The sequence below is a fragment of the Pithys albifrons genome, chromosome 6 (genome assembly GCF_047495875.1).
Source record: "Pithys albifrons albifrons isolate INPA30051 chromosome 6, PitAlb_v1, whole genome shotgun sequence".
Classification (NCBI taxonomy): domain Eukaryota; kingdom Metazoa; phylum Chordata; class Aves; order Passeriformes; family Thamnophilidae; genus Pithys; species Pithys albifrons.
Genome location: NC_092463.1, coordinates 22355503 through 22377593, shown reverse-complemented (window position 1 = coordinate 22377593; position 22091 = coordinate 22355503). Strand labels below are relative to the sequence as shown.

The 22091-nt window shown below is 40.6% G+C and overlaps 1 protein-coding gene across 1 annotated transcript in view; it reads left to right on the top strand.

The window, feature by feature from the left end:
• Positions 1-22091, top strand: part of NRXN3 (neurexin 3) — a 1004771-nt gene that overhangs the window by 307755 nt on the left and 674925 nt on the right. The window contains exon 9 of the mRNA XM_071557744.1: positions 602-985. Coding sequence (XP_071413845.1) covers positions 602-985 — 384 coding nt within the window. The remainder of the gene's footprint in view (positions 1-601; positions 986-22091) is intronic.

Sequence of the window (22091 nt, the reverse complement as noted above, 5' to 3'; positions counted from 1 at the left end):
TTGAGGGTTAAAACCAATTTCTCTATGTGTCATTGTATTTATTGTAATATTTTTATTAAATTGTAACTCTGACTTATAATCTCTTGTGAGCTGGGTTCATTTCTCCTGCTGGTTTACCTTTAAACCAGCGCAGGTCCTTTTAGTTCCTTCATCCAGGTTCAGTTTGGAGGTACTAATGGAATGTTTTCTGAAAGAGCTGTGTAATGTGAATTAGTATGCTTTTCTTATTTTCTTGTGCCTCCAGTCCTTATACCATCAAACTCATGTATATTCTCAGTAAGTCTTTGCTTTGCTGGATGAATACCATTGAATAATGCTCAGTTTTTATATATTAATTGCACTTTGCATTGTTATGTTTCTGACTTTATAATGCAATTGAGGATACAGACACATGATGATCAGTCACTGCATGGAAGTACTTAGGACCTGTAGTTCAAGAGGAAAGAGAGATGTGTGAGAGTCTCTGTACCTGTTTGAATTACATCTGAGTAGGGAGGAATCTTCACTCTCCCCTGCTGAACCTTAAACCTCACTCAATTATTGGAAAAAAGTGAGCTAAACTGAAACTCTAATTGAAAATGTCCTTGTTCTCCTCATTTAGGTACTATATCAGTGAACAGCAGACGCACCCCATTCACCGCTAGTGGAGAGAGTGAGATCCTAGACCTGGAAGGTGACATGTACCTTGGTGGGCTGCCTGAGAACCGAGCAGGACTCATCCTTCCCACAGAGCTCTGGACAGCAATGCTGAACTATGGCTATGTCGGCTGTATCCGAGATTTGTTCATTGATGGACGAAGCAAGAACATCCGGCAGCTGGCAGAGGCGCAGAATGCCGCAGGAGTCAAGTCCTCCTGCTCCCGCCTCAGCACTAAGCAGTGCGACAGCTACCCCTGTAAGAATAATGCAGTGTGCAAGGATGGCTGGAACCGCTTCATCTGTGACTGCACTGGCACCGGCTATTGGGGTAGAACATGTGAGCGAGGTAAGTTGTCTGACCTCAGTTACACAAAACTGAAGGTGTGCATGAGAACGAGAACAAAACCCAGTGTTACCATGAGACTTTCCCCTGCCCTTACTGGTCTTCCCAATGCTATATTCCCCACATAGAGAAAACTTTCTTCTCTGAGCATTTCTGTCCAGTTTTTCCACCTTCATTTCATGAGCTTATATTGATTCTTCACTCCTTAAGCCTTCTGAAGACCTTGTCTTCAGGTTCCAGAGTTTGTTTGGCTAAGTATGGCTCGTGGTCCTGAGGCTGAAAATGCAGATGCATGTGAGAAGTCTCAAACAAATTACTGGAAATAGTACCAAGTGTGAACTTAAGTTGTGGAGATTTTTCTTGCATGGAAAAAATGATGAATTCCAGTTAAGTCTAGCCTTTCTCTTTTTTGTGTGTGTGGTAGGATTTTCTTGATGACTGTTTAGGGGCAAAGCCAGCTAATGATATAATGTTGACAACAGCATTTCCCTGAGTTCACCTCTGATAAGGTAAATCTGTAGGAGGTTGATGGAAAATTCTCTGCATCTTATTTGTACTCAACCTGAATGGTGATTTAAAGGCATATAATTGGAGATATGAGGTCCAAGTAGTGCTGGTAGGCAGGCAAAACATTCTATGTGTTAAAGAACACGTGGAAAGGAATTTACTCATGTAAAATATCTGAACTATATATTTCTCAAAATATAGAGATGGTTCCATTAATTGTCGTTATCCTTATTGTTCTGGCGTCACCATTGGAATGAGGTAGGTGAGTGGTTTTAAAGAAAAAGGTGGAGCTAAGGTCACTTAGAAAAGAAAATAATAAGGGGTATTTTCTTATATTAAAACCCATCTTTCTGTTAATATTTGTTGATTAGCACTGCGTTCAGGCTCAGCTGCATTCACAGCACACCCAAGAATTAACTAACCATTATCAGTCTTAAGGCTTTCAGCCCCTTCTCTTTATCACCTCACTTGGCACCATGATTATAGCACATCTTAGAATTGGAAATTCAGATGTTTTTGAGCTTTTGCTGTAAATATTTGAGCATCTCCTTTCACACACAGGGTCTCCCTTACGCATTTTTTAATATTGGTCATAGTAGCATGCCGCTTAGGAGAAAGAATGTGAAAGTTAGGTACAGTGCATAAAAATACAAGGCAGAATTGAGATTTGTAATTCGTTCACTCTCCAGAGGATTTTCTGCTTTGCGGAAAGTTTTGTTAATGACCAAAATCATTCTGTAGACTGGCTGGGATTTTTAGGTTTTACAGCATGAGACCTATGATTGTTCATAAAGCTGCTCACAGCCAGCGATTCATGGCATGCTTCCCTAAGTTGCCAGTGGGCCTTCAGACAGCTGATGCATCAACACTGCAATCCATGCTGGGGGAATGTGGGTGAAAGTGTAAGATTCATGGGCATTGACTATGCCAGTGCCAGCTCAGCAGTCCTCTTATAGACTACATGGGAATAGAAAATTCTGGAAAACATCAAAGAAAGGTTTTCTTAAACACAGCTTTGGGAATTATTTTGGCCAGTTGTGTGATTAGGTTTTATATAGACATGAAAAAAGAAGTGCTACCATAAATGCATACCACAAAATTGCATTTTTACTTGCCCGTGGTCTTTATTTAGTATTGGAGCAACCAGCTCTGTGATTCAGGACTTTCTGGACTCCATTTCATGTCCGTCTCCTGGACCTGGCTCCCAGATGAGAATCCAAACTGACATAAAGAATAGGATTCATCTCATATACCTTTAGATATCTATGGTGTTAATTTCTTGTATTGTCAGTGAAAAGAAATCAGTAGGTTAGAGGCATTTAAATATTTCAGTTTGGGAGAAATGAATCTCTGGCCTGAGATCTGTAACTTGGCTGCGCTGTAATGAGCATCAGTCTGAATTAGAAAGATACATTTATGAATGAATGGCTAGTGTGGAAACTTGAGATCATAATAAATATGTTTTAGAATCAGAATGTATTTAAAACTGTGGTAATGTAGTTCAGGACAACCTAAAAGATGTATGCAAAGGTCCTAATCCTGAGTAACTCACTTTTTCTGTAATTAGAAAGTACAGACCCATTACTTTTTTAGTCCCAGTGTCAGGCAAAATGTGGCTGTAATACCTTATGTTCCTTGGCAATGGAAGAAACAGCTCACAGGGAAATAAATGCTTGAGACTGAATACATGAAAAAGTTGTGGAAATTGAAGTGGCTTTGACTCCAGAGCATTTATCGTGGTGTTTGATAACAGCCTTATACTGCTCTGATACAACAGCTTGAAGTCAGACAACTGCATTAGTGCCCAGTGATTTTACCTCCACAAACAAAAGCATTGCTGACTACCAGTGATGCTTTTCATTCTCCTGGTCTGACACCCAAGGATTATTGCAAGTCCTGACTTCAGCTGGCCTGTGATCCAAATACTGTTGGAAGGAGAAAAGTTGAGATGGAGAAGGAGAAGGGAATAAAAGTGAGAGATGCTGCCATGCCACAGTGGCACTGCTGCATAGTGACTAATGAGCTGCCACAGGACTGTGGGGCAGCCAGGCTGGTGTTTAAGGGGAGGAATGAAGAAGGAACAGGCTAGATCTTCTAATATGTGACAGCTACTGACCCACTTTTCCAGTCTGCCATCTGTTATCTGTCACTCTCCCTTTATTTGGTTCTTAAACTTATGTCCTGTTAAAAGAGGAGTGTAACTCCTGCAGCCCACAATGTAGACTAAAGGGTTTAAGGGGTAGGGGAGCCCAGAATGAAGAATTTTTTATGCTTGGTGACTATCAGGTTAATCACTCTTTATCACAAAGCAAAGCATATAGTTAACATTTACTGAAAGTACTAAAAATAGAGAGGACATATTACAACTTTAGGAAGAGAAGCAGATGATTCATTTGTTATTGATGGTAAAGTCTATCTCCTGCTTTCCTGGTATAGGATTTCTACATTTATAATGCTGTATTTCTCATACGTTTTGTACTTTGCCATGTGAAGGACTGTTATACATTTAAAAGGGGCTCAAAAAGGAAATTGATTGTGTCAGTTAGAAAAGAGGTTTGGGTTCCTTTTATTCATGTGAAATAATACAAATACACACTCTTCAGTAAGTCACTCTATCTAAACATTGTGGAAGCTTGTCTTGTCAGTGAAGTAACACCTCTGGTTATTAAGCCTGTTACACTGGCTGCAACATGGACTTTGGTTGCAGTGGTGTGCTCAGGCAATGCAGATAGAGCAACCTGGCTGTGACTGGAATTTGATAGGGCACAGAACAGGGAACTGCTGCCAAGGCCTCAAGTTCATTCTTACAATTCTAATATCTAATCATTCTTTTGGTATCGGCAGTGATGTAAACAGACAAAGGTGTTACCAGTCTTAAAGTGTCATCATTTCTAATAGTAATGTAGTTTCTCCTTGTGGTAATTGAAATTTCATAGAAGAGATGGGGTGAGACATAGAAAAGACCAGATTGTGCTGAGAGGATATGAAAGTGCAGTGGGGTTCATGGACCAGACATGCTCAATGGCCGGCTGTGAGGCTAAGAAAAGACAGCAGCAAATTTCCATTTCACACCTTCCACCACAGCCTGTGCTGACCAGGTAACACTCTATTAGTTATTTATTTTCTTGAATCCTTGCTTTCTATTCTCTGCTATTTTTCCATAATGGTTCTGTACTACCAGTCTCAGTGTGACAATGTTGGAAATAATATCTGAGAAGATTCTTTCTAAGCCACTGGTAAAATTAAGGAGCTGCTGTAAACATAGCAGCATTTGGATGAGTTTCTGAAATGAGAGATTCCAGAATAGATTCTGGAATGAAGTGGTGGCGTGGCTGTCCACCAGGAAATAACACTGTTGGCTTTGCAAGTAGGATGAATTCAATTATCGCAGCCTGCTTCTTTAGATGCCTTGGATAAGTACACTTAAGATAAAAAAGTAGAAGCCTGTCAATGAGGACTTGTACCAAATATCTCTGTTCCCCATGCAGTCAGTGAAAAAGGTAGTTGCTTCTCATGAGAAGTCTAAAGCAATAAAATCACCTGTTGGCCTCCTTTTGTTGATTTGCCTGTCTCCTTTCATTGTTCATGTGGAGATTCTGGTCTGATAATTCAGTATGGCTGCACTCTGGAAGTTAATTCCTTGTGCTGCAGAGGAATTGACAGTGCAAAACTCTGAGGCTACTGGACTGACAAAATAGAGAATGTTTTGTTTGGGGTGGGGGCACAAAGCAAATAAATAAAAAAAGCTAACAGACAGGACACAATTCCTCCTGCAAGCGATGCTTTGACTGCCTTGCAATGGTAAAGATCTCACCTTCCTCTGCTCCCTGAGCTCATTTGCACTCCTATTATATATGGTGAAGGGAAAGATTTAGTCATGCCAGAAAGACTCCTAAACTGAATGGCAGTTTTTGGATGTCTCTTAAATGAAGGGCAGACACAGTGAAGTGGAAGTTATAATTGCAAATATATACTGAGACTTTGTACTGAGTTTGCTAGTCTTGGGTTGTAGTGTGCTGGGCATTAGGGAAAAAAAACTTGGTGCCTGTACTGTTGGTAGCAATTAATCATTCTTGCATGCTAGGGTTTGAGAAAGAATAGAGTACCAGAGAACAGAGTCTGCAGCACAGTGTCTTTGTTCTGAAGAACCTCGTTTCAACAGGCCTGCTGTTTTGCTAGTTACTTTGAAATAAAGGACCTAAAATACCTGAAATCCCCTGGGAATGATTCCCAAATGCTTTCTGATCATCAGATGTAGGGCAAGCTTTGAGATGATTGACAAAAGGATTCCTGCAATGCAATGGGAATCATGCTTCCTTCTGTTTTATGTGAGCTGCCTTCCCAAACTGAACGCAATAGGAATTGTGATGAGTTGCAAGTCTTGACAGCAAGAGGGACCGGAGGGCTGTTGCAGACATACAGAAGGGTAGGAAGTATCTATTAGTGCAGCTACTGTGAGGCATCTTTGGTGGTTTTTGAAGTACTTAATGTCTTCTTTACCCTTTGCCTTCCAATTAGTATTTGACGTCAGTTGCAATATTAGTTCTGGTGCTGCCTGTTAGTTGCACTTCAGCTGTTAGAGGTAGGAGCTGGGATCTGGCTCAGGGAGGATGAGGTACTACTTTGCCATGATTACAAAGTACCTCCTCACAACCTGTGGACTTTTCTGAAAAGGACCCCAAAGCCCTGGCATTAAACAAGCAGGGGAGGCACTTGGTGTTGTATTTAAATCAGTATTTTCTGTAGCTGAAGTGAAAATGCTGTGTGCTCAAAAAGATGCATGAGGTCTGTTTGGTGGATCCTAAAAACTCTGCAAACTTTCCTGCTAGTGAAACACTGTGAGAGGGATTGCAGAGGAGAAAAGAGCACAAAGCAACAGACAGCTGAAAATTTGATAATTTTAGGCCAGTGAAAATCAAATGTTGATCGCTCACTTTTTAATGCTTTCTCCTATTTAATTTAATTGACTTGGTTTGGTTGGGGTTTTTTGTTTGTTTGGTTTTTGGTTTTTTTTGGGGGGTTTTTTAGGGATATATACTGATAATATTGGAAAAGGCAGGTTGGTGTGAGACTTCTGACTATTTAAGACTGAAATAAAAGAAATTGATGTTTAGATTTTAACCTCTGAAGTAAATTGCTCAGAATTGAAAGTGGCCTGAGACCTTTCCAGATAAGGGTAAAAAAAAAAGAAGTCTTGTTCCAGCCATTTCCTTTGCTGAGCTACATCCAATGTTCATTGCAGCAAGACAGAAATACCCCATTCCAGATTTTCTCCCAAGGGCTGGAACCAGGGGTCCTTCCTGTTTGGGTTTGCTCACAGGTGGACAACTAACAGCTTGAGCAAACCAGGCTTTTTCTGTGTTTTGTGGCATACTGTTTGTGAGCAGCGACATACCTGCTGTTAACAGCACTGCAAACAGGGCTACACATTTTATTATCTGCCAAGTATCTTTGCAGCAGTGTTTACTAAGAACAGTTTAATGACAATACACATCTGTCCATTATGTGTGCAATAAAGGGAGCTGTAAAATTACTGGTAATAAGAAGTGCTACAGAATCATTTATTGCATAGTGTAAATGCTGCATGTTTTACTGTCTCCAGTAGAGGTATCAGAACAGATATCTTTTTCTGTTTTAGTGAAGATGTTTCATGATGAAGGTTTGCTTAAAACAAATCAAATGTGTTCATGCATTTTGGCCTGTGCAGACCTCCTGAGTCTGCAGCTGAATGCTGGATAACTGTTGAGAATAGATTTTCCTATAGGAGTGATAGTTCCCAGGAGTGATGGACACATTAGGAGAAAAGTCTTTGCTGCAGTGTTTTAATGCTTTTAATTGTTGCTAGATCTTGAATAGTCAAAGACTTCAGGAAAATCAGAACATCAGAATAATTAGTATGGTTTCATAATGTAAAGTGAAAGATGTTAGAAATCAGGTCTATGCTGGACCTCATCTCTTCATTGACTTACTACTATCAGATAGGTCCCTATCATACAATTGACCAAATAGTCTGGAGCTGCAGAAAATAATACTCCATCTGACTTTAGCAAAAATTTTCATGCAATCCCTTCACATCCATTTCTATTTTTCTCATTAATTTTATGGTAAAATCTCCATTAAACGTGATCTGAAGAATGTTAACTTTGCTAAGGGCGTTTATGTGAGAAGTTTATTTTCTCACTTGCCATCAATCCATTCGTAGCACAGCTGGCTGTTCCCTTTAAGGCTGGCCCAGGCAGCTATGGCTGTGGGAGATGCTCTTCACAGTCCTGCTCAAGAAAAACAGGCTTGAGGGTTATGTGATTAGCTTCCTTCTACCTCTCCCTACTGACTGGGTGTCAGAGCAGGAGGCTACTGTCATTTCCATAAGTGCTGGATTATTCTAACGTATAAAGCTTTTAGGCATCCTCCATTTTATAATTCTTTACTTACCTTCTATGGGATAACTTCTATTGTAACATCCAAGCAATTCCCAAGATGCTCATGAGATGTTGTGCTAGCTCCACAAAAGACAGTAAAACCAAGGTGAGGCTTGTAAGGGAAGAGAAAAATTAGTAAGGAACAATTTCAAAGTCTCTCACTTCTGTGGCTTTATATTGAGATCCTTACCACTCATAACTTTTTTGTCCATAGATGTATATATTTACTCAAAAGCCACTCTGAATACGTGTACTTTCCAGGACAAGTAACTGAATTTGTTGCCTTATAATGCCTTTGTGATAGATATCCTCAGTACAGAAGAGTGTGCAGTTAATTCTGAAGTCAGGATGATTATATCTGTTTGGGAAAAGACCTTTTCATGGTGTTTATGGTGTTGAACTTTAACTTTGAAGAGTCTCATTGATGTGATAATCTCCAACAACATCTGCTGAGCAGCTGGAAAATCTGAAACCACATAAAAACCAACTGTTGTCTCTCCTATATTGTATAATGTTATGGGTATGATTTTTTTATCTGTGTGCTCTTCCTGTTTCTTCGTCCTGACTCCATCATCATAAGCTCTTGATATTTAAGGCCACTCCTGCCTTCCATGCTGCATGTGAATATGTTAGTACTCCAGGTGCTCTTTATCTCATCTGAATATATTAGTTGATGGTGCAGAAGATAATTTCTGCTGTTTTTCTCCATAATTCTGTATTTCTGGCTGTTTACTGCTGAGTGAAACTTTCACAAGGTCCTCCCAATTCAAGAAATATGATTTTCCAAAATTATGTTAGATTTTGTATACTGTCAGCTCCTGTAAAGAGCACTAGAACAACAAAAAAGATGATGATGGGTAGATTAGTAAGAACACTTGGTTGGTGCTTTATAGAATCTTACATTTTTATTAGTATAGGCTTCTTCTACAATATTGTGGTGGTGTTTTTGTTTATCTGCTCGTTCATAAATGGTAGCTCAGAACAATGGCTTCTCCTTAATATAAGCCACAAAATACACCCTATCTATAAGAGAAGAGGAGGCTCAGAGGTGACCTCATCACTGTCTATAACTACCTGAAGGGAAGTTATAGCCAGGTGGGGGCTGGTCTCTTCTCCCAGGCACTCAGCAATAGGACAAGGGGCCACAGGCTTAAGCTCTGCCAGGGGAAATTTAAGTGGGATATCAGAAAAAAATTCTTTACAGAGAGTAATCAGGCATTAATGGGCTGCCCAGAGACGTGGTGGATTCACCATCCCTGGAAATTTTTAAATGCAGATTGGACGTGGCACTGGGTGCCATGATCTAGTAAATGGACTAGAGTTGGACCAAGGGTTGGACTCGATGATCTTGGAGGTCTTTTCCAACCCAATCGATTCTATGATTCTATAAGTCAAGGTACAATGTTGTTCAGAAAACTCTCAAATTAAGGACAATTTGTACACAGCAGGTCAGCTTGACTGAATATGATGGTGTCATGGTTTAACCCCAGCCAGCACCTACATACCATGCAGCCATTTGCTCACTCCCCCACCAGCAGGATCAGGGGAGAATCAGAAGAGTAAAACTGGGATAACTTGTGAGTTGAGATAAAGGCAGTTTAACTGGGGAAACAAAAGCCACACATAAAAATAATGCAAAACAAGGAATTCATTCACCACTCCCTATGGGCAAGCAGGTGTTCAGCATGTCCAGGAAAACGTGGCTCTATCACACATAACAGTTGCTTAGGAAGGTAAATGTCATCACTCCAAATGACTTCCTCCTTCCTCCTCCTGCTGTATATACTCAGATCAATGCCCTGTGGCATTGGATATCCCTGTGATCAGCTGGGGGCAGCTGTCATGGCTGTGTCCCCTCACAACTTCTTGTGCACGCCCAGCCGCCTCATTGATGGGGCAGTATGAGAAACAGAGAAGGCCTTGGGTCTGTGCAAGCTCTGCTCAGCAATATCAAAAATATCTCTAAACTATCAACACTGTTTTCAGCACAATTCCAAAACGTAGTCCCAGTGAAGAAAATTAACTCTCCCCCAGCCAAAACCAGCACACTGAGGAAGGCAGAATTATCACTTCAGATGATCCAAGTCTAAGTAAAGTCATTGTGAGGGAAGAAAATGTATTTTTATCTTCTCATCATAGCTTCTCTGTGGCTTCATCCTCCAGTCAGACTAGTTTGTGTTTCTGCTGAGGCTGCCACTTGTCCCTACAATTAAAGGGAATATCTTGATGGAAGAGGCCTGGACAAAATAGATTCATTTGTCATGAAAAATTATTTCCAATATTTAAAATTACTGTATAGAGCATGGAGATGTTATCTGTGAAATTAGCTTTCTCTATCTCTCTGCTTTGCCTGGTTGAGGCCATCAAGCTGAAAGGCAGGCACTGGCACAGTGCATTTTCTGTCTCATTTCTTTTCCTCTATTCATCTCGGGGGGAGAGGAAAGGCTTGGCATTCATGATGCTCCCTTAATTGACTCTTTCTCCATGTGGAGATAGGCAGTCGCCTGTTGGACATTTTGATTGATTAGATGAGGCTATTATGTGACATGGAAAGGATATGCAAAAGCTCCCCTCGATCTGCTTGATTTTTCTGCCTTCTCTCATATACAGTTATTGCACAGAACAGCCTACAGTGTGGTCCTAGAGAATCCACCAGCACTAGGTACTAGACTCCAAGATATGTCTCTCCAGAGGGAAACCACCCTCATGCTTTCTGCTAAAGAGTCTGACAATATATATAGGAAAGATAATTTTCATCATCTTTATTTTATTTCTTACCAGCATCCTCATTTTTTTCTTGATATTTGAAAACAATGAGGTTAAAATTCAGAGAGAACGTGCAGAACAGGGAAACTGTATCCTGATTGTCAAATCTTATTATGAGTTTCAGAGTGACTTCTTGCTTTGTCATGATTATGGGGGATGGGTAGGTGGATAGATAGAACATAAAACTTGGGAGATATCCATTGCATTAGCGCAAAAATCCTCCCACTAAAGGGACACAGCATTGGTGGGATGTACAAGGAAAGCAGTTTCATGATAAGTGCTGTTGGTCTCCTGATGCTTCCATTTTTTTATGTCCTGCAGCTGTTGACTTCTGAAGTTCTGCCCGTTAAGGCAAGGTCCTCTTGTGATCAGCCTGGACCCTTTGGGCAAGGTATACCTACCACCCTAGTCTTGTGTTCTTGTGATCTTAGCATTTTTCATTTCTGAACAAGGAGGAATTGTAATCCTTCATGTTGCAATACTGCTAAAAGGGAGCAGAAGGACAGGGCAGGTTGAAGGAGATTACTGTTGGAAGTTGTGTCAAAGCACCAGAGTTTAGGATTCAGGGTCATGTGGAATTAGATTTTTAAGTCTGACTCACCAAATACCCACAGGTCCCATTTCAAACTGCTGAGAAAGAAAAAATATGGTATTTTAAAAAGTGATTTTTTTATTCACTACCTTTCCTTACATGAGTTAAATGGAAAGTGACAATTGAGCCCTCAGTTGAAAAGCATGTTAGATTGACAGCTCTGGGGGCCCTAGGCTGTGCTGAGAATGAGAAATATATAGAGTAGCTCTCCTTTATATACTTTATTCGTCTCTTGGAGGAGTATTTGCATTAGAGATTAGAAGATGGGTCAGTCTTCCTGAGTTGCCTGGTCTTTGGTAGAGCTACAAAGTAGAATGGTGAAAGGAGGAGCTCTTCTTTGGTGGCTCAGATTTCCTCTCTGTTGTATGTGAGACTGCTGGAAACAGAAAGAGCTATGAGGCAGCTTAGTGCACCCAGCCCAGGAAGCAGAGCAGGGGAGTTTGAGCTGAGCAGAACAAAATGGAGTTTGTGTTGCAGCTGTCATTTGCCACGAGGACAAGATACCCCCCTGAACAAATGATTGGCAAAAAACATGTGCTTGCTAAATAATGGTAAGGAGGCAAGAATAGACAATCCATCTCAAATATTTTATAGTTCTGTTGTTTTGTGGTTTGTTTGTTGGGGTTTTTTTTTAGGTCTTTGTTATGAATGTTTTTTTGCTGAAATAAAAAATTAGGGTAAAGTCCCTACACTACTCTCAGCGTACAGGTTCTGGTTCCCAGAGGTGGAAGCCTAAGAGCCCATCATGGAAACATCCATGTTTTTACCATTTTGTTACCTTTACCCCAGCGAAATTGTCTTGTGTTACAGTCTGACTTTTTGGCGCAAACCCCAAAAGTCACTGTTACCCCACTTCTGCTGGTCAGCTTTCATGTCCAATTTGTGAAAATTTCGTTTATTCTGCATTTGTGTTTAATTGTTCTGTCATCCTGTAGGACTGACCAGTGCTGAATTTCAGCCTTTTTCTCGCTGTCAGGTGTTGCAGAAGGATGATTTAGCACTGCAGCCAAGGTGTTTGCCTAAAAGCTGTATTTTTAATAATTCCAGCTTTTCTTCTTGTTAAGCACAGAGTTGGTCATCTGATGATGCGGATAAAGTAAGGCACAGGTGATAGTTGGCAGTTCACTTTCCCCGGTCTCAGTCTGAAGCACCACTGTGGTGTGAAGGAGCAGCCATTAGCCACCTTAGTGGAGGAGGTGGGGATGGTCCAAAGTTCAACAGGATGGAGATTCAGTCCTGTCCTCGTCTGTTGCCCTCCCTTTTACTGAGGCAACATCCCAGTTCTGTATCTCATTCAAATGCTTATGTGCCATTCCCCCTAAGCCTGTTGGATTCCTTCTGCCACCTTCCGGTTTGATAAAATTTCACTTCCTTTTTTAGTGCAGAAGAACAAGAAATGTCCTGGAAGATTTTGAGGGATGTGGGAAAAGGGGATAAGGAAATGAATGAATAGAGCTTTGTGAAACAAAAGGCTGGTATCTTTGGTATCTTTGTTTTCTTTGGTTGGTTATTTTTTCTTTTTTTGTTGTTTTATTTTTTGTGCCATTTTATAGCCTGCAAGCTTTTTGGATAAAGTAATTATGCAAAACAAAATGGATTAAAGTAAAGAAAAACAGAAATGATTTATCATGCAATTTTTTAAATGGCTCACTTTGTTTGTGCTGTATCTTTTAATTTTTGTGTTTAAAGTCAAAGGCACTTGTCTGCTTTAAAAAACAATCGAAGCATAAAGGGACATTACAGATAGCCATATTGAAGAGTAATGAATCCAGCAGACGGAAGGACTTGTGTCCAAATAAAAAAGGCAGAAAAGTGTGGGCTAGAATTGGTATTGACTGTGCAGTGTGCACAGTGCTAATGGACCTGCAGAAGAAACAAGAACATTGCAGCCATAAAGTGAAAACCTTGTCCACTGTGAATACAGATGAGAGTGTGAAAAACAGTGTCTTTATGAGGCTGCTTTTGCACATGTGGCCTCTTGAGCTCACCTGCTTATAAAGTCAGAGTGACAGGATGTAGATTAGCAATCAGCATCCTCATTTAGGCATTTCTCTCCAGGCTGATTTATGCTATTGTGATTTCTTTTTTCTTTCGTCTTTTTCTCCTGGCAGAGACAATTTGCTGAGCACATCTATTCTCTTTTACACTGTTTGCTTTTTTTTCTGTGTCCCCCCCTTCCGCCCCACCTCCCTCCAAGAGAAGATGTAAAAGTTAAAATGCAGGTCATGTACCTTTGTGTGTCTGTGTGTGTTGCCTACAGGTCATACCCAAGTCTGTGCCATCAGCCAAGGCTCAGTCAGTAAAGTCTTCCAGGAGAAGCAGCTTTCAAACAGCTGCCATGGCCCTTTTGCTGTGAGTTAGTTGGAGAGATACGTGATCAATGTGCTGTGTCAAAGTGTTGATCAATAAAATCCTATTAAACTGGGTGGCACCCATAACTTTCTTTTCTTATGCTGATCCCTGGAAAGGCACTGATGTGATTGTGCATATCAAGAACGGTAACAGCATCTGTTTGGGTGCATGCAGGTAGCTGTGTGCTATGTTTTTTCCTGCTTCAGCATTGCTCCTGGATTGCATGCTTGAGCAACTTCCTGGTGAAGACTACCTAGAAGAGCTTCAGGGCAGGAAGGAGGACCACTCAGATACAACTGGAGTGGGGGTTCTGGCATTTGGCTTGTTTGTGTTTGGGACTGAGATATTTTCAGTATTGAGGTGAGAAAGACATATTCAGGCAATGAACTGTAACCTGTCTGACACTGTTGATGGGTTGGCAATGGGCTTTAGGCTGTTCTCTGCCATAATGTTGTGAGGCCTGCAAAATCTCACAGTATTACCTCTCCGTAGAGGCCAGAGTTGGGGGCTTGAGTGAATTTTTGTACCTTTCCATACAGATAACTCATGGGGGAGCCTTCAAACTTAAAAAATCCAGACAAGGTCATAGCTGGGAGAAAGCCAGAAATTTGCTGACCTCCCTACCTGTCTTTGGGCTATCAAAATATGTTAAATAAACCCACATTAAACTATTTATAAGGGTGCAAATTGATAATCCTATACAAACAAGTGCAATTTTTTTTTCTCATATGCAGAGTATTTCTAAGAGGAAATAGATATAATTATGATTTTACATTTTGGGAAACTGTGATGTAGAACTATTAAGGCATCTACAGTAAGATTCAAGATTACAAAAGTAATTATCCACAGACCATGACTCTGAGGGGTTTTCATTTACTTTCCTGGGATTTAAGTCTCTGAATCTAAAGTATCAGCTAATTTAGTTGCTAGACTCTTAGGTCACTAAGCTACTTTTTGCCACCTTGAAAACTCTATCTGATGTCTCTAAAATAATACTTGCAGATCTCTGCAGACATGGTGATATCGTCCTGGGATATTTGGTTAGAAGTTCCTAGAGATAAATACTCTCATACTGTGATAGGATAGAGATAATTCATATCAGAACCAGAGTTCCTGCATCCCTTCCTCTCTTGTTTTCCCACTCAGTAGAGCACTCATGAATCACTTTGACCTTTCAGCATGCAGTAATGAAAAGCTGATTACCCTACAGCTCCCCATGGGTCAGCCTCTCTTTTACCCAGCATTCCACTCACTCAACTATCATCCCTTGCATGGAGGAAGTTAGTTAGGATGTACTTGTAAGACAAACTGAAATGGTAAAGACTTAAGAAACAAATGAACACTAAGAGAATGCTATCTGACAGTCAGAGCTAAACAGTGATTTCCCCTGGACCACAAGTAAAAGTTGAGTGCTATTGGAAATCTTTTCAGAGCTGCCTTACAGATGCTGTTCAGGTTGCAATGTATTGGGCACAGAGCATCCTGTGCTACAGTGTGTGCAGTCCTCTTTGCTTTGCAAGGCTGTCTGCTGACTGCTACAGTGGCAGTACCTGCAGAAAAGCTGTGGGCATGGACAGTTGTGTCATGTCAATTCAGCATTACTGCTGGGCTAACGAGTGAGAAAGTCTTAATAGGGCTTCTCACAAAACAAGCCTTGACAGATATGGGACATCACTAATTCAGTGCTTCAGTATACAATATAGGCATGTCTTGGAGTTCTATTTCTGGCTTATATTACTACAGACAAGTTCAATTTTCTGTACCTTTCCCTAGCTGCAAAAAAATCCCAGATTCTTAAGGCTTTCCAAAATCATAGAAGAGTTGCACTGTGAAAAATCCATGAATCACTAAGAGCTTCAGTTTCTAGGATGAGAAAAGCTGAAGACTAGCAAAATACTAATTTTGCTAATCTTCGACCTTCTGTTTTGCAGTCTTTCTTAAGTTTGATGGATATTCTGCCACGAGAACAGGTAGAAAACCTGACCTAGTGAGCGGTATTATCTTTGTGTTATCCAACTCATTTTCCTATTTTTGCTGGTTGAAACATAGTGTTTTCAGTACAGAAATGAGGGCAGCTCTTGGTTCTGTGTATTAGCAATTTGAGTTCATATCCCCATAGAAACAACATGCAAAGAATCGCCAGCTGGTCAGTGGAGGTGATTGTTCCACTCTGCTCTGTGCTGGGGTGGCCTCACTTTGAATACTGGATACAGCTTTGGGTACCGTTATATAAGAAGGATATTAAGATATTGGAAAGTGTCCAAAGGAGGGCAACAAAGATGGTGAAGGGCCTTGAGGGGAAGCTGTATGAGAAGCATTTGCAGGCATTTGGTCTGTTCAGCTTGGAGAAGAGGAGACTGAGGGGAATCTCATTGCAATTACAACTTCCTTGTGAGGGGAAAAGGAGGGGTAGGCACTGATCTATTCTCTGTGCTGATCAGCGACAGGACCCAAAGGAATAGCCTGAAGTTGTGTCAGGAGAGGTTTAGGTTGGATGTTAGAAAGAGATTCTTTACCCAGAGGGTGGTTGGGTACTCGAACAGGCTCCCCAGGGAAGTTACCACAGAACCAAGCCTGACAGAGTTCAAGAAGAGTTTGGGTGATACTTTCAGGCACATGGTGTGACTCTTGGGGATGGTCCTGTGCAGGGCTTGAGTTGGACTTGATGATCCTTAAAGGTTAGAGATTTTCTTTTAAAATAGCAGTGACTTTTTGTCTTGTGATACTTTTCTATACTTTTATTGCTAATGCAACCCTTGTGTCATTGTTGAGACACAGTACTGTATTTTTTTGAGGCACACAACCAACCTTTTGCAGATAAAATGCTGTAGTAGTTAGACACTTAGGGGGAAAACTTTCTAGTTTCTTTGGCATTGAAAAAGTAAAATTATTCATTGCCCTTTCTAAAGCACTAAACAAATGATGAAATTTTGTTCGGTTTGTCAGTGATTGGCTGGATGTATTTAACTCAGTAGTGATATGAGATTTACAGAGCACACAAGACAAGAGCCTTAAATAGTTTACCCACTGACCTTTGCCAAGATAAAAAGCCTGAATATCAACTCCTCACCAGTTAAATTGTGTCCTAATGAAGTGACATGCGTACTAGTGAGAAGTACTCCTAGTCACATGAATAGAACTGTATATTTAAAAAATACGAGTGCAAAAAGTGTAAAGAGAGTGCTGTCGAGCAGCTTAGACTGAAATCCAACGATATGAAAGAAATTGTCATAAAAAATTGAAATAGAATCAGGAGGTCGAAGGGAGGAATTAGGGAAAAAGATTAGAAGAGTTCAGTGCATATTGCTTGGTAAAATGACCTGAGGGGAGGATGATGAATCAGCTCTGATGAGAGGACTGCCTTTCCAATAAAGGAGAATTATTTAAGGATGTTCACAGAGCACTAATTGTAGAATGTTGGGTTAAATTAAGAAAGAAAAATGGTGACTACTGTAACATTGCAACACTGAGCTTGGTTTCTGTTTGCTTTGTTTTGTTATAGCAAGAATACTAGAAAAGGGGTGGAAATCCCATCAGTTAGATGTTGGAAATTAGGCGGCTAGAAGAGCAGAGTAAGGCCATGCTGCTGTACACTTTAATGAAATATGCTTTGTAAGAGGGAAGGAAGGGAAGGGAGCTCCAGGATCTAGCTAGCTCTTCTGTTTCTAGCTTATATGTGTCTGTGAAATGCATGCCTCAGAATGCTAACCTGGAAATGTCTTTCAGTTCCAAAAGACCTATTTTCCTTTCTAAATCCTGCTAATGACAGGATATGTTTTCCTCATTACTGAATATGTGAGTAGTATTTTAAGATGTGCAAGACAATGATTGCCAAAGTAGATTTTGTTTGGTTGTTATTGTAATTACTTGTTATAAAAACTCGTACTGAAGGGTAGAATAGTTAATTGCTAATGGTGTAAAAATAACAACATTTTTATGCCATAGTTTCTTGGCTGAATCTTAAAGAATTGTGGATCAAACTCCATGTTTAGGCAAATTAGAAACACTATTATGTGGCACGTGTTCCAGTATCAGGTGAGAAAAGCATGTTGTTAGGAAAGGTGTTGTCAAACGCGCTGTAGGGAAAAGCTGTTGCCAAAAACCCTTCACATCCCAAATTCAAATCTCAATTAGAAGAGATATTCACAGACTAATATGAGAAAGCATGGGGGGAAGCAGAGCATGTGTTGTTTTCAGGTTGCTGGTAAAGGAGAGCCTAGTGTAAGGCTCATTTTCTCTAGCCAGTGTATGAGCAGAAGAAACACATGTGCTGCTAACTGTTCATCTTTGTGTCAGTTGGAGGACAGAGGCTTCCTCTGACTGACAAACTGTTATTGCAAATATTGTTCATCAACGTAAAACCCAAAAACAACAACAAAAGCATAGTCTACCATTTAGTTCACTTGCATTTAGTCTTGCTCTGTCATGGACTTTGATCTTTGGCAAATCAATTAGGTTCTCATGAACAAAGGCAGTAAATACTGACAAACCCTCAGGGCTGCCCTCTGTGGCACTTAGGGGCCCACTGGCTCTTAGAGTTAAATCCAAATAAGTAGGAACCGTGCTCAGGGTGTGAAGTGGCTATTCAGTAATACGGGGTACAGGAGAGCTGTGACTGGGGGGAAACAGGGACAAGATTCCAGTAACCAGTAGTACATGCCAGGAAGAGGATGTATCAGTCTCCGCTGTTGGAGATCATGCTGCATCCTTGAGCCTGATGCTCACAGGAAATGTGAAATTCATAAAAGCCACTTCAAGATTTAGATGCCCCATAGCACTGTATATGGTCATACAGCTGCAGTGTGTTGATGAGGCACTTTGGTGCTCTGCCTAGCTATGTTGTTTTTACATCCCTCTCTTTCCACTGAACAGGAGCGCCTTTGTTGCCAGATTCTGTACTGCTTGCAATTCTGTGCCTTGATCTCTCCACACGTCTATTTGCTCATGGGATGTCCTCTGCTCTGTCCAAGAGTTTTGCAGGTGACTGTGCACTTAGAATCCTGTATTCTTTGTGTTGGCAACCTTGTATACTGTGCAGGAAGTTTTAGTGCCACGTTTAAAAGCTTTGGAAGATTGTGGGCTTAGACTGGCCATCTATCATTGAGGGGTTTTTTTAAATTACATTGGTGGTGTTCTGTTGAGATGTGACAGGAGTGGGTGAGAAAAGCACTGCAATTTCCTCTTCCAGATGCGGATGAAATTAGGGAAGTATGACAGTCCTGCTGGTTTTGGTGCCTTTGTTGGAGCACAGCTGTGCCCAGCAGCTGATCTGGAATCAGGGAACCAGGAAATTTGCACAGTTAGCAGATATAAATAGAGAATCTGAAACTATGAGAGATGCTTAACTCTGCAGTAAATAAATCATAGTCCAAAAAAAAAAGGCTAATTGAAATCTTAAAAAACTGTCTTGTGCCTCAATTCTTCCCCTTTTGAGTTTCTATCTGCAGAATTTGAAAGAGAAACAGGTGTTGTATCCATGGAGTCTTACCATCTATGTTTCAAATGATGTCAAAAGCAGTACCCTTTCCATTACAGATTTAAATTATTTTTAGGCTTGTGGATTATTTTCCAGTTTCTAAGGAAATTATGGACCTCTTCATTATTCTGACTTGTTTGATATTCTGAGAATTTTTCAGGGTCTGTGCCTCTTGGATTATCCAAAAATGTAGGACGGCAACCCAGTTGTGGTGGACTCTTGGTTGTGTCCCTGCACTGTCCCAGCTTTGCAGTGTGACAATGGATGAACTGGCTCCTGTTTGTCTGTTTCTGCTGTGAAAGTAGACCAGTTCAAAAGACATTCCTGAGGGCATCTTAATGCTTTCAAATTTTGTGGAGGACTTCTGATAATAGGAATCAAGGACAGAAAAGCTATCCTGTTAGAAGACCTACTTTTTTCCTCTTTGGTTAAAATATGTTACTGCTTATTTTAGAAAACAGAATGTTCTTTGTATTGTGATGTAGAGCTGTGTCTAATCCTTTCCAGGTGTAAATTAGGTGTAAATTAGGAAAACTTCTTTTTAAATAGCTCTCACTGATCCAGAACTTATGCAGACATGAGTGGAAACTTGAGACCTTGTCCAGTAAGTGACAGTGAGAGCTGGTGGCGGTGACACTGTACAGAAAACCCAAATGTGTGCCTCTGCTTTCTCTTCCACTTCAGGAGGAGCCAGGAAAAAAACACTTAACAAGTGCTTCTCAGCACTAGTGGCACAGGTGAGGAGACAATTACAGTCTCCTTTGCCATCTGATGGCCTCAGGCAGCACTGCCATCTGCTCCTCACTGTGCCCCCGAAGTGCCTGAGCCAAGTGCACGAGTCCCTGGGGCCCACGCCCTCTGCATCCCCGTTGCCTGTTCTGCTCACCCAGCAGCTGCTGGCTCTCTTGATTTGCTAAATTCCTATTAGCACCTCCTTTGGGGAAAAGCTTGACACTCTTTTTATCTTCAAATAAACTTGAAATATATGCTGAGCAGTACTATTTCTTGGATACACCTGAATACACAGAGCTTTTCCTCCCTCAGACTCTCCCCCTTTACTCTTGCAGCCCCTCCAGGCACCCTTAGGAGAAAGCAGATCATGCTGTTCCACACAGATGTACTGAACGCTCAGTATTGTGGTTGAGCCTAATGTAAGAGCCTGTGATTCAATTTATATTGGAAATGGAGAGAAGTGGCTCTCTGTGTGCTAGAGAGGCTGCATGCCTGCTTCAGCAGGTGAAGAGCTTAACATCCCTTTTCTCCAGTGATATGGGGAGTGATGGCTCCATGTATTAAGCTATGAGTTTCTAAACTCTTGAATGACTTTGTTGGTTGAAGTCAATAACAACTTGAAGAGAGAGTTATATGATGGAAGCATTCTTTCTATATGTATCCTAGGTATTTGTCTTTCATCATATCAGTCTGACAGCTTTCACTGGTCCTTACTTTCACATTAAAAGGCAAGTAAATTGAGTTGTCTTTGGTGATAACATGGAGTTAGATGCCAATGACCTGTCAGAAGTGGATTCAAAATGTGTCTGTGCCTGACACTTAGAATTAATACAAGGGTTCATTAGATTTTGTTTTTCTGCTTGCAACCGCCTTTTAATGTATTTGGTTTAGTTTTGCAATTATGTCTTAAGTGAGGATCTAAAATGTGTTATTGAAGAGAGGTAAATTACATTCTTTTCTACTTTCAGATCAAATAAAAGAAAATCAGAAAGTGCCATGTTGAATAGATCACAGGAATCCTAATTTGTGTCCTTCTGCTTTAGATAATAGGCCAACATTATTAGGCCAGGTTGGATGGAGCTTTGAGTAACCTGTTCTAGTGGGAGGTGTCCCTGCCCATGGTAGGGGTTTGGAACTAGATCTTTAAGGCTCCTTCCAAATCAAACCATTGCATAGTTCTATGATTATTAGTGAGTCAGTGGAAATAGAATAAAGAGGTACTATTAAATATAGTTTAAGTGAAGTGGAAAAGGAAATATTGACCTATTTGAACTAGATTCCTCTGGATTTGGTGCATAGCAAGGGCACAAATTCTTCCCATACTTGAGTTACAAGGAAAGTGATTTGGAACCTGTACCACCAGATCATGAGGTAAATGATAGGTAACTGGAAGGAAAGTGATTTGGTTTTGGAATGGCTGAAATGTCTAGTTAATCTCTATCAGTGGAGTAATTTAAGTGGTTTAACTCAGCATTTTTATGCACATTCAATGCTGGTAGTTTTCATTAGAAGTTAAAATGATGTTATCAGTCCTCAAAAAATCCAAGCCTGAACTTTGGCATTATTATATTCTTTGTCATGCAGTCTCTTGTCTGTGGCATAAAACTGGGAATCAAATCTGACATTTTGAGACAGTAATCACATCCCTGATGAAGAAAGGTTTTGTCACTTAAAACACACTTTTGCTTCACCAGCAGCCAGTCATGTAGGAAACAGCATATAAGTAAATGTTGCTGAAAAAGCTGATTGTCACTCAGAGTCCAAGACTTGCAGGTCAAAGCAGCATTTGTTTCTTTGTGTGCTGTCTGCTCTGCCTGCTTCAAAGTTAGTTTCACCATTAGATGGCAGTTTAAACTCCATAGATCATAGAGTCATAGAATAATGTGAGTTGGAAGGTACCTACAAGGATCTTTGATCCTAACTCCCAGCTCTGCTAAGGACAGCCCCAAAAATCACACCATGTGTCTGAAAGAGTTGTCCAAATCATCTTGAACTCTGGTTGCTCAGAATTTGACTTTCTGTTTGGAAGAGTGAGAGCTTTGCCTGTCTTGCTTCTGGTTGTTTTTTTTTCTATTGTATTCCTCCCTCCAACACAGGAGGCGTGTTTATGCAGCCTAAAGAAATGACATGCTCTGTAAGACCAAGTGGCTGTTGGTCCAAGGACAAAGGGTGAAGTGTGACTAGATACAAGCCTTGTTGCCTTAGTATCATGCAAAATGTTGTTCTGACTTGAAAAAATTGCTGTTAAGGATAAGTCAGCAGAAA